We start from the raw sequence: 13,543 nt of genomic DNA on the forward strand, positions 1-13,543 counted from the left end.
TCTCTGTCTGTCCCTCTCACAGACCCCTCTCGTGACCCCCTCCGACGCCCCCCCTCCGACAGCCCCCCCACCCGACGGGCCCCCCCACCCGACGGCCCCCCCTGTCGCTAGATGTATTGTCAGTGTGGACGGTGTGCGGAGCTAAGCTTGTCAGATGTAGCAGTGCTGCGTGTGTGTGTCTGTGTAGCAGAGCGGAGTGTGTGTATCTGTGTAGCAGAGCTGAGTGTGTGTGTGTCTGTGTAGCAGAGCTGAGTGTGTGTGTCTGTGTGGCAGAGCTGAGTGTGTGTGTCTGTGTGGCAGAGCTGAGTGTGTCTGTGTGGCAGAGCTGAGTGTGTGTGTGTCTGTGTAGCAGAGCTGAGTGTGTGTGTGTGTCTGTAGCAGAGCTGAGTGTGTTTGTGTCTGTATAGCATAGCTGAGTGTGTGTGTGTGTGTGTGTGTGTGTGTCTGTGTAGCAGGGCTGAGTGTGTGTGTTTCTGTGTAGCAGAGCTGAGTGTGTGTGTCTGTGTGGCAGAGCTGAGTGTGTGTCTGTGTGGCAGAGCTGAGTGTGTGTGTGTGTGTCTCTGTGTAGCAGAGCTGAGTGTGTTTGTGTCTGTATAGCATAGCTGAGTGTGTGTGTGTGTGTGTGTGTGTCTGTGTAGCAGGGCTGAGTGTGTGTGTGTCTGTGTAGCAGAGCTGAGTGTGTGTGTCTGTGTAGCAGAGCTGAGTGTGTGTGTCTGTGTAGCAGAGCTGAGTGTGTGTGTCTGTGTAGCAGAGCTGAGTGTGTGTGTCTGTGTAGCAGAGCTGAGTGTGTGTCTGTGTAGCAGAGCTGAGTGTGTGTGTCTGTGTAGCAGAGCTGAGTGTGTGTGTCTGTGTAGCAGAGCTGAGTGTGTGTGTCTGTGTAGCAGAGCTGAGTGTGTGTCTGTGTATCAGAGTTGTGTGTGTGTGTATAGCAGAGCTGAGTGTGTGTCTGTGTAGCACATGTGGCGTATGCACGGGCGCCTCTGATCCTTCATAGCTGCTTATCAGCTGATTTGAAGAATCAGCGGCAAGCACCCCCCATACACACACAATTCCCCCTAAACATGCAACTACGCCACACACAACCCCACCCACTGTTCTTTTTTAAGCAACACGTTTTTTAAAAACGCTTGCGTAAAAAACTAACGGCTCGCTTTCCCATTGACCTAACAGTTTTTTTAAAACGCTTGTGTAAAAAGCGCGTTGTATGTACTAGCAGCGCACTTTACCAATTATGTAAATAAAAAGCGTAAGCAAGCTTTTTTTATGTGGTTTTTGGCTCGTAAAATGCGCAAAAAAAAACGTGTCAAATACACGCCGTTTGAACATGTCAACTGAAAAGTCATTTACTTCACTTTCATCATTCTAAGGGTATGTTCACACGCAAGGTTTTTAGTCGTTTCAAACGGCTGAAAAATCGGAGGCAGAACGCCTACAAACATCTGCCCTCGGCGTTCTGTTCCGACGGGGCGTTTTTTACGCAGCAGTTTTCCAAAAACGGCATGTAAAAAGACGCCCCTCAAAAAGAAGTGCATATCACTTCTTGGGACGTTTTTGGAGGCGTTTTTCATTGACTCTATAGAAAAACAGCTCCAAAAACGGCTGTAAAAAACGACGCCAAAAACGCGAGTTTGATTAAAAAATGGCTGAAAATCAGGAGCTGTTTTTCCTTTGTTTAGTAAGCGTGTGAACATACCCTTAGCCTTTTGGTGTGTCCTATAGCTTCTGCCAGCTGCAGAATCACACCAAAAATGGCAGCCGGACACTGCTTAACAATTTGAAGACAGCTTCGTGTGTCATGCGTTTTTTACGTCTGCAAAATAAACTGAAGGAGGTGGTTTTCTTTTTCTCATCATTTCTTTAGCAACTGTTGCGTGAATCACGCACAACACACGGATGTGCGTGATGCGCAAAAAACACACAAGTATAGGACATGCAGTGAGTTTCACGCAGCGGACACACGCTGCGCGAAAAACACTGAATGTATGAATGGCCCCATTGACTTGCATAGGTCCGTGCGACGTGCGTTATTTTCACGCGCGTAACACGGACGTGAAATACGCTCGTCTGAATTAGGCCTAATACAGTACCAGCAAAGTAAATGAGATTTTAAAAAATCTCATGTACAGTCTGCGGTTTTTTTCGGCACATAAATTGACCTGCAGTGTGTATTTTAAAATCCGTAGCATGTCAATTAATCTTGCGTTTCTGCTTACGAATTGTATCTGCCTAGTTCTAAAGGGGTTTTCCTATAATCAAACTGGAACCACGACCGATAACTAGAACGGGCATCCCTTTCCATTCTTGGGATCCCCATAGGAATGGAGCGGTAGTACCCATGCTCGACCACCGCTCCATTTATTTCCATGGGGCTGCCGAAGATAGCGCTCTGAGGTTCTGCAGTTGGATCACCATGGATCAGGAAGTAATGTGGCATATCCTAGGATCACCCCTTTATGGAAAAATCTATCATCCAAATTACACTGCCCTCAGAGTGCTAATGTGAACTCATATGCTTTTATGAACCCTTCTGTTGAATACTTTAATTTAGAGCCCATGCAGTTCTGCCAAAGAGAAGTCCGCTATATTCATGAACTAACTCTAGCTTCGCCCGCTCTCTGCTATCTCCGTCCACTCTAAACTGATTGACAGATGTCTCCCTATTAGGGTATGTTCACACGCAGTGTTTTCGGCGTATTTCGTGGCGTTTACGCCTGAAAAAATGTAAGCTGAACACCTACAAATATCTGCCCATTGAAATCAATGGGAAAAACAGCATTTAGTTGTCTTTTTACAACGCTGTTTTAAAAAACGGAGCGTAAAAAAACGCTCCTTAAAAAGGAGTGCATGTCACTACTTGAGGCGTTTTTTGGAGCTGATTTTCCATTGAACACTATGAAAAACGCCTCAAAAGGAGCCTGAAAAGAAGCCTCAAAAGAAGCTCCAAATTAAGGGTATGTTCACACGTTGTGTTTTCAGACGTAATTCTGGCTTAGGGTATGTGCACACGATGGGAGGCTTTTACGTCTGAAAAGACAGACCTGTTTTCAGGAGAAAACAGCTGCCTCCTTTCAGACGTAAAAGCTCCTCGCATTATGCGAGGCGTCTGTGACGCCCGTAAATCTTGAGCTGCTCTTCATTGACTTCAATGAAGAACGGCTCAAATTACGTTGCAAAGAAGTGTTCTGCACTTCTTTGCCGAGGCAGTCAATTTACGCGTCGTCGTTTGACAGCTGTCAAACGACGACGCGTAAATGACAGGTTGTCTGCACAGTACGTCGGCAACCCCATTCAAATGAATGGGCAGATGTTTGCCGACGTATTGTAGCCCTATTTTCAGACGTAAAACGAGGCATAATACGCCTCGTTTTCGTCTGAAAATAGGTCGTGTGAACCCAGCCTTAAAAAGACGCCCATGAAAAAAAAGTGCATGTCACTTCTTGGGACGTTTTTGGAGCCGTTTTTCATTGACTCCATTGGAAAGCAGCTCCAATAATGTGCGTAAAATACGCATCGAAAAACGCGAGTTGCTACAAAATCGTCTGAAAAGAGCCATGGACACAGAGCAGGACATTCTCACTCCTACTGCAGAGTTATGATCCGCCGGCAGCAAGGACTATAGGCAGTTCGTTCTATAGTTAGAAGCAGAATCGCTAAAACAAGTCATTTAGAAAAACTATTATTGTGCACACTCCTGCAGGATAATCGTTTTTTTCTATATAATCTCAGTATAATTGGAGGTGTGCTTTAAAATAAAGAAATTAAAAAAACTTTGTAATAGAATAACAGCTAAAATTCATCTGTCCCTTACTACCAGTTTTCTTAGTTTCACATCAGTCCCATGTAATGCCTAGGCCCCAGTGACGTTGCCTCCATTGTGACCTAGCATCACATTACTTCTATATCGAAATTCTGTAGGTTGTGATTTTTTGCTTCAAATGTCACCATTTGCAATGTGTGACAACCGCAGTGGAGAAATGCGCTACATCTGAACTTACCCTATTACAGCTTACACAGGGGTTTGTTGCCCAGCTTTCCACAGACATATAAAACTGTTTGGTTATTAAATGTATCTACCTACTTCCTAATAGTGCAAATTTATGCAATATTTTGCATATTTGTAATGGCTGCCATTCCTGACGGTCACATTTGGAAACCCAGGACTTTTTACACCAAGAAAAGGCTTTGTTCACATATCCATTAGGTCTCTATTCTCTCAACTACGCTATTGATTCCTTCAAAACGACGGAACCCTTGATCAATGGAGACACACAGAAACCATTAGGAACGGATCCGTCAGCATTGAAATCATGGTTTCCATTTGTGTCAGTCAGGAATCTATTCTGACGGAAACCTCCGACTGAACGTCAGAATAGAGCCCTAACGGATATGTGAACGAAGCCTAAGACCGATATGGATTCAACTTGCTAGAACATTAAAATATTTCATACAAGAGGTCAACTCAAGAGCAAATATATTTAAGTCCTCTTTTTAAGAAGGAATGTTTTTTTAACTAATATAGAGTTTGATATTGATAGCAAGTCCCTAAAATGATAAAGTACTATGCTTATAATGTCAAAGTTGCCAGATGTACTGCTTGACTAGACAACAGTTCTCTATGCAGTTATTTAAAAAATGTTGACATAGTCTATTTTTTGTGTTTGTTTCCTAAAGATGGATGCACAATGTGTGTTTGTAGCTCCACCATCTCCAGAATTTTCCACAAGGCCTGTGTATTTGACCTCTCCTCGGATTAGTCCTGCAGGATCTGGTAGATCTCAGCCTGAAGGTTCTAGTGGTTCACAAGCTCTGCTTTCAGTCGGACAACTGTCTATTCGTCCTCTAGTACCTGTGGGATCTTCTGCTCCTGATCGGTCACAACCAGAAGGATCCTTGAGACTCCATCCTGTGGGTTCTCAGTTTAGTCCTAAAGATGAGTCTGGTAGATCACAACCTGAGGGATCTTGTCCAGGCCTTTTATCTCCATCTCATCAATATAGGCCACTCCCGCCTTCTCCTACCTCACATCATCGATCTCCAGCCCCTAGCCCGAGAGTATCACCACAGCCTAGTAGGAACCTAGCTTCTCCACGTCCCATTAGATCTCAGGAACCATGTATGAGATCTGTTTCCAATCATCCATCTCAAGTTGAAGTAGACAAATCAACTTTCAATTGTGCTGAACATATCAAAGCAGGAGAGGATTTTAGGTAAATTGTTTGAAAATAAAGCAAAATACTAAATTATAGATGCCAATAAAATGCATTCATTTTGTCTAACTGTATCAATAGTAACTAAAAATAAATAATAGGCATCACTTTAAATTGTGATGATATAACACATTTTAAAAGACCTGCTGTTACAAACCATGTGTGTAGTCTGATACTGCAGTCATAACTTCACTCCCTCTGCCACTTCTTCTTGCTAACTCACAGGCCGTAGAAGCGGGAACAGATGAAAGGAGTAAAATCTGACTACAGACACAAGGTTGGTTTGTAGTCTGTAACCATAGAGACACACAGGTCAGCATAGGAGCTGGATATACAAAACGTTATCCTCAAGGTGTTTTGTCTTGTATTTTAGATGTATTTAAGCAGTAAAAATGGTTGCAAAAGAATTCATAGCCTTTTAATGTTGTAGAAGTATTAAAGAATGCCACAGAATTACTATTGTAGTCTTCCAGTAGAACAGCCATGAACCACACCTTTGTGGACCCTCATCAGTGGCATGTAGTAATAGTGAAAAGGTACATTTTATTCAGGAGCAAAGAATGGACAATGGGCTCTGACAGTCAATACATGTAATTTTGATTAGTCTGATCCTAGATTGTGGTCAATAACTGTATCTAGTATCGGCGTGTTCAATTCCGATACCTGAATATCAGAGTCAGTGATCAAATTAAATCACTCACTACTTGAAAAAAAATGGCTTTTCTGCCTAACACACTATATCGTCTGTAGACTAAATATAATTTCTCGTAATGCCGATGTCCATAGGTTAAGTAACCTAGAATGTCTCTGTCTTAAATTAAGAAATATTAAAATGTTCTTGTTTGTCTCATTGGAAGACAAAGACCATGGATATATTCTGTTGTCACTAGGAGGCGTGACACTAAGAATAAAAAGGGTGTTGACCACTCCTACAGTATATACCACTCCTACAGGCACTGAGCTATTCAGTCTTTGCTAAGTATCCCTAGGAGGCAGACACCCCTGCTGGTACAGCAGGTGGTCTGCTTTTTTTATGTTGGTTTATTTTTTTCTATTCTTTTCTTCCAGCAGGCTAACAGTTGACACTGTCCCCCTACTTTCCCTAATGTCTGGCGAGTGCAAAGTGTTTCATGGCACTGTTGTCCCCCTGCCAGGCTGAAGACAAGATGGACAAGAGCGCAAGCTCCTCTTGTCGCCCACCAGCATAATGGTCATCCCCTTTGCTCCCCACCAGTGTCCCACCTCACCGCAGCTGGCATATGGAGGTGACTTCCATACTCGTCTTACATTCTTGAGATGAAGTGGACTTAAGGACTGGTAGGTATTACCTCTCCCCCTACCGCCTCTATCCTACTATTTTTTTGGCGCATCCTTTAGGGGCATTCCTCTTCCCAACACTCTTGCGGTGGGCATCTCCTTACTCGCAGCGCAGCTGTAGGCAATCCGGGGGTACTGTAGGTGGGGGACGCAGTCACTTATGTCCTGTGTCCCCCAGCTGCAATTTCCCTATTCTGGCCACCATCTTTTTGACTCTCTGTCAGGAGGCGTGACTCGTGCTCCTGTCTAGCAAATGGTGCGTGGCCATCACGTGACGGCCAGCAATCCACTAGAGGGGGTCTAGCGAGGACACATAATCACAGGACCTTTCCAGTTCTGTCGCTTCTGTTGGCACTGGGACAGCTTTTTTCATCCAAACCGGTAGGATCTTCCTTTGGCACCCCCTCCTTCATTCCTCAACTCTTCTCAGACACTGAACCAGTAAATTACATTAGGGAAGCATATACCTAGAACACTCTAGGTAACCTCAGGCGGCCATTAAACACTTTTAAGCGAGACACTTGCCACACTATACTGCCCGGTCAGATACCAGAGGAGAATTCCTTCCGACATGTGCCGTATGTAGTTTACTTTGCCTATTCTACAAGTGGCCAAAAATTCTCATGTGGTCAACCTACTCCTCTGTGCGATGCATACGGCCTCGAGGCCAAGCATCGGTGGACACCCACCCTGTGGCCCAGCCATTTCAGCCGCCCCCAGCAATGCCTAATGCTGAGGCCGAACTTTAATCAGCTCTCTCCCTCTCTAGGGTTGTTGGTGACCTCTCCAATGCCACCTAGTCTAGGATGGGAATCTTGGTTTGCCTTGCCGACCAACCTTCTGGGGAGTCCTCAGGATAATTGGGTCAGATCCGCGTGGTCTTACCTCCTCTAAATATCATCTGCTTTATCAGTCTTCCCTCCCCTCCAGGGGACCTAACTTTTTTCCATCACCGAGAACTCTTGTCCAAGAGTGAACTCTCGGATTAAAATTTTGAGCTGGGCGGTGAGCAGTCCTCCAAGTTGGCCTTTATGGTGGACAGTCTCATCGCTGCAATCAGAGACATCTTATATTTTACAGATGCGGACCCTTCCCCCCTGTGGAGACAGATACAGGGGGAGCCCCCAGATGATTGCACTATCCTCTTCCCTCCCGCTTGGAAACATCCTGATGAGAAATTTGCCCAGACCTCTCGTCTGGATCTTTCCAGAGAATATTTCCTCAAAATGGCTGAAGATCCTCTGGTCTCCCATCTGGCCAACATCACTACTCTACCTATGGCCGAATCCGTCTCATTCTGCAATCCTTTGGACCACTGCATGTACTCTTTCTCCAGGTCCTCCTTTGAGGCTGCTGGCTCTGCCTTGCAGCCAATCTTTGCTTCCGCTTGGGTCAGCAGAGCCTCTACTGAAATGACTTGCCAACTCATGGTCTACACTGAGGGCCGCCCACTGAAGATCTGGTGAATCTCTCTCTACAGCTGTCTGTCGCTATCAAATATCTGAGCAAAGCCTCTCTTCTCTTCCATGGTCGCTGTACGCCAGATGGCATGGCTTAATGTTGGTCTGTCGACACAGCTATTACATGATGTTTGATGTCTCTTCTTTTTATTGGTTCCTGTCTCTTTAGAACCTGCTTGGTTGAAATCATCTCAGAAGACACAGGTGGGAAAAGCACTTACCTACCTCAAACCAAGGCTTGTCGGGCCTACTCGGTCATCCAGACAGCAGTCCCAGCAGGACTCCAAGAACAGCCTTCCTTCAAGCCCAGTTCCTCTTAGCTCTCCTGCCTTCAGGCAGCTAACGCTTTAGTGGATAAGACCAACTTCGCCTGAATGTGTGCCCCTACTCTTGTCTTAAGTGGGAGCAGACTTCTATTTTTCAAGGACGTCTGGGTCTCTCACATCTCGGATGCCTGGGTGCGGGAAGTCGTCTCCTCAGGGTACAATATCAAATTGGTACACCTTCCGTCCCTTTGTCACATGCCAGGGCAGCCGCTTTTTTAGAGCAATAGAATCTGTCTAGAATCAAGGAGTTATTGTCCATGTCCTCCACGCCAATAATCTTTAGGGTTTTATTCAAATGTTTTTGTTGTCCCCAAAAGGGACAGTTCAGTTTACACCTAAAACAGCTGAACACTTTTGTCAACGTCTGTTATTTCTGCATGGATTACATTCGGTTGGTGATTGCCTCCATGGAACAGGGGGACTTCCTCTCCTCAGTGGATATACCTGGCATGTCCTCATTTGTCCGTCCCACCAGCGCTTACTAAGATTTGCAGTTCTAACTGACCACTACCAGTTTGTGGTCCTCCTGTTCGGCCTTTTTACGGCCCCGATGGTTTTCATTCTTTCTGTGATCATGGTGCTTCTTCGTTCGAGGGAGATTTCAGTCGTTCCCCAACTGGACGATGTCCTCATCAAGTCCCGTCCCGGGAGGACAAACTGACCATCCTACAAATTACTCTGGAGAACCTAACTCATTTTGGATGGATTGTTCCACCAATCCAAATCCGGCCTGACTATCCTGGGAATGATGTTCAACACCGACTCGGCTCAGGTGTCCTTCGTGTGGAGAAACTGTTTAACCTGCAGCTGGGATTCCACGCTCTGCAGTAGGGCAGTCCCACCTCTCTGCACTTTTGTATAAAGGTTTGTCCCAGTGGAACCGCCTCCGGATTCCCTAGGCCAACGGATCCTTCTTCTAGACCATCCGCCAGTCTCTTCTCTGGTGGCTCTCTTCCCCGGCGATCCTCAGGACCACTTCTTTCTCCCACTCGGCTGATAGATCCTCTCCACGGACGCCAACCTCCGGCCTTCAGGGTTGGGGACGAGCCTTCCAGAATCCCATGGCCTCTGGTCCCACCAGGAAGTCATTCTCCCCATCAACATTTTCAAACTGAGGGCAATTTTCCTCTGTCTCAGTCACTGGATGACTCTTCTGGCCAGCAGTATGGTCCGTGTGCAGACAGACAATGTAATGGCAGTACCCTCAATCACCAAGGCGGCAATGGTGGAAACATCCAAGATTCTGGAATCTTCCACCCGAGTTTACAGTCGCTATGTTTAACGACGTGGCTTAAAGTGCTGAAAGTGAGGCTTATTGCATCCGGTGATCCAAACCTTGTTAAAGGCCCGGAGGACCCGCATTTATCACTGAATTTGGAAGACGTATCTGCGGTAGTGTGAAGATTGGCATCTTGCTCCCTTGGTTTTCTCCTTGCCCAGGCTCCTGGCAATCCCCCTAGGAAGGGTTGAATCGTGTGCTTGCCCTCAGTTCTCTTAGGGGGCAGGTATCTGTGATGTCTGCTTTTTTTTGGTATCTAAATCCGATATCTGAATTTATTTGTATTGGTTTCCCACGCAGTGCCCCCTATCAGCTCTTAACTACATCTTGGGTTCTGACTCGTTTTGAACCTCTTTGTGAGATTTCATTGCACCTGCTCACCTAGAAGGTGGTGGTCCATGTGGTGGTGACCTCTATCAGGAGGGTTTCCGAGCTGACAGCCCTATCTTGTTGTCCTTCGTATTTTACTTTCCATCGAGGTGAAGTCGGTGCTCCACACAGTGCCCTCTTTTTTGCCCAAGATGGTTTCCTTCTACCTTAACGAGGATATCGTTTTGCCGTTCTTCCGCCCATTACCAGTGCATCTTAAGGAACGCTCTCTTCATAATTTTGGATGTGGTCCGGATAGGTTCTAACTATCGGTCACTTCTTCCTTTTTCAACACTCTGATGCCTTGTTCGTGGTACCGGAGGGTCCGAGGAAGGGCTTTGCGACCTCTATGGCTAGAATCATTCTATGGCTTCGGTAGACTATTCGCAAGGTCTACCGGCTCACAGGGAAGAAACCCCTGTTCCGGAATACTGTCCATTCCAGTAGGAATGTGGGAAGTGCGCCATTAGGCTTCGGCTCTTAAACTCTGCAAGGCGGCTTCCCAGTCATATTTGCACACATTAACCTTATTTTACAAGGTGCATACCTTTACGTCTGCAGATGCTTCCCTTGGTTGAAAGGTGTTGCGGGCATCTATGGAATAGATTTTGGTTCTTTTCGTTGCCAATCATGGGGACTGCTTTGGGACGTCCCATAGTCTTTGTCCCAAAACGAGACAAATGAAAAAATAGGACTTTTTTTGAGCACTCACTGTAAAATCTAATTATTGTCCAGTTCATTGGGGGACACAGCTCCCACCCTTTTTTGTTATGAAGTTCATAATGTTGTCCATCAGACTTTGTTTTTTTCTGCTGATATTGTACTTTTACCTTGTGTTCTGCTTCACCTACTGCTTCTGAACAGACTGACTAGCTCAGTGCCTGTAGGAGGGGCCTACGCTTTTTTATTCTTAGTATCACGCCTCATATTGCCAACATAGTCCCCAATAGCCTAGACGAGAAAAGTACTTTACGATGATTACTTAAAAAATCCTATTTTGTTACCATTGTATCTTATTTCTAGGGGGGTGGAGCTGTGAGGGGCTGTTGCGCACCTCTGGTGCTGCTCATTTTGTGGAAAAACAGTAGATGATGGTCTACTATTTAGCCTATAGTTTGAGTATCCAGTGATGTTTGTAGGCTTGAAATTGTCTATAGGCATTCAAGGTACTCATTTACATGTTTTTAATTTTTGAAACACAGATCTGCAGAATCGAGTAGTATAGATATAATAATTGAGAATATTTGCTTTTAAAACAGTTGTGCTCAGAAATGTGACTAGTTTAGTTTGGGATCAAATTTAATATATTATTGCATGTAAAGCACATATAAAACCATCAAACTACATTCATTTTTAATTATGTATTTTCCTGTGGTGATGCAATTATTTTTTTAGTATATATTTTCATGCTTTTTCATTACTGTTGTATGCTATCTCCTTGTGCAGGATATATATCATAACGTGGAATGTTGGCTGTTCTGTGCCACCTTCAGATCTCACCAGTCTTCTTTGCCTTAATGCTGGAGATGGCAATACTGATATGTTTATTATTGGGTAAGAAAATATCCTTTTCACCTATCCATTTAACTTTACAATGATGAAACTTAATATATGTGGCCACCAGTTGCATCAACCTGCTCATACCATTTCTTTACAGGTTACAGGAAGTAAATTCCATGATAAATAAGCGCCTAAAGGATGCCCTGTTTTCAGATCAGTGGAGTGAAGTGTTTATGGATGTCTTGAGCCCCTTCAGCTATGTGCTGGTGAGATCTGGAGCAGAAGAGCATATAGATTAAATGTATTCTCTCTGTGTATATGTTTTCAATTTATTTCTGTTTATTGGTGTACTTGCGGCATACACACTTAGGCCGGATTCAACGAGCGTGTGCATTTGCGCACGCAAAAAACGCTGCGTTTTGCGCGCGCAAAAGGCACTTGACAGCTCATTGTGTCAGTCCCGTATGATGCGCGGCTGCGTGCTTTTCGCGCAGCCGCCATCATTATGACACTCCGTTTGGATGTTTGCAAACAGAAAAGCATGTGATGCTTTTCTGTTTTCATTCATCCTTTTCACAGCTGTTGCGCGAATAACGCTGGTCGCACGGAAGTGCTTCCGTGTGGCATGCGTGGTTTTCACGCACCCATTGACTTCAATGGGTGCGTGATGCACGAAAAACGCTCAAAGAACGGACATGTCGTGACTTTGACGCAGCGGACCAACGCTGCGTAAAAAACACACACATGTCTGCACGGCCCCATAGACTAATATAGGTCCATGCGACGCTCGTGAAAATCGCGCGCGTTGCACGGACGTATATCCCGTTCATCTGAATAAGCCCTTAAAGGGGTTTTCCAGCCAGTAAAAATTGATGCCATATCCTCAGGATAGACCATTAATAGCTGATGGGTCTGCGTCCAACTCCCGGGACCCCCTGCGATCAGCTGTTTTAAAGGGGGTGCAGCGCTCGTACGTGCACTGCTTCCCATTAATCTCCTCTTTTTCACTGTGAATCTTCAACACGCATTTAGCGGCGACTCACAGGTAATGCAGCCTTTTCTCCCATTCACTTCCCGACCCATCAGCTATTGATGGCCTATCCGGAGTGTAGGCCATATATTTTTACTGGCTGGAAAACCTCTTTAATGGAAACTGATAACTAATCAGAGAATTAATATAATTGGGTTCCATTTGATGTCTGAGTTTTCTAGAAAACGACCAAAAATGTTAGGCACACTGGCTACAAGGTCAATTGCATTTGTTCAGCGGTAGGATTCTTTATTACTTTAAGTTATCTGAAGTAAGAAATTATGCATTATAGCCGCCAACTGTACATAATCCCTAGGGACAGTCACAGGTTTTTTTTAGGGGTTTTCTCCATAAACAACATTTGTCTCTCAATTTTGGTTTTGGCATGCCAGCAATGTAATGCATTTTATATAATGGATGTATGTTAGCACTGGCTTAAATTATGCACTGTAATTTGTCCAGAAAGCTAATTACTAGTAAATTATAAAGGATAAAAGATTTACAGTATAATATACATGATTTTGCTTTACATTTATTTATAAGCAGTAATGCACATTTTTTGGACGTGTACGCACCTGTTAGTGAAACTCACACAGTAGTTGTTTTCTTGATAAAAATGTACTTTGGTACTAGACAAAATACAGCCAGCTAAAGTTCACATCATGTTTTGGCTTTGTATTGGAGGTTTACGTCAGGGTGACATATACCTCTAACTAATGGCCAAAACGTATCCCACTGTATGGCATACAGTGGAATACGTCACCCGGGGACTGGCTTTGGGAAAACTCTTAAAGTCACTGTCCATATATGGACAGTGACGTCAGGAGTACCCTTAGGTATACGTTCAACGTATACCTGTAATTGATGCCATACAGTGGCATCCGTCACCCATAGGCTCCCATGTTAAAAAACGTATACTGTGCCGTAAACTTTTTTTTTTGTGGGATTCCTCAAGATGGAATAGCATTGTCTGCTATGCTATTCCATCCTTTAAAAAAAAAGGTATACCAGCCTAACGTAGACCAAAAGAACACTATTTTGGCCTCCGTCGGGAT

The 13,543-nt window shown here is 44.7% G+C and overlaps 1 protein-coding gene across 2 annotated transcripts in view; it reads left to right on the plus strand.

Annotated features, from left to right (window-relative positions):
• The window catches only part of INPP5J (inositol polyphosphate-5-phosphatase J), a 92,604-nt gene that overhangs the window by 39,721 nt on the left and 39,340 nt on the right, over positions 1 to 13,543 (plus strand). For both annotated transcript variants that reach the window (XM_075829417.1, XM_075829408.1), the window contains 3 exons: positions 4,672 to 5,207; positions 11,405 to 11,512; positions 11,616 to 11,724. In XM_075829417.1, the coding sequence (XP_075685532.1) occupies positions 4,672 to 5,207; positions 11,405 to 11,512; positions 11,616 to 11,724 (753 nt within the window). The remainder of the gene's footprint in view (positions 1 to 4,671; positions 5,208 to 11,404; positions 11,513 to 11,615; positions 11,725 to 13,543) is intronic.

Source organism: Rhinoderma darwinii, chromosome 1 (assembly GCF_050947455.1).
Source record: "Rhinoderma darwinii isolate aRhiDar2 chromosome 1, aRhiDar2.hap1, whole genome shotgun sequence".
NCBI lineage: Eukaryota > Metazoa > Chordata > Amphibia > Anura > Rhinodermatidae > Rhinoderma > Rhinoderma darwinii.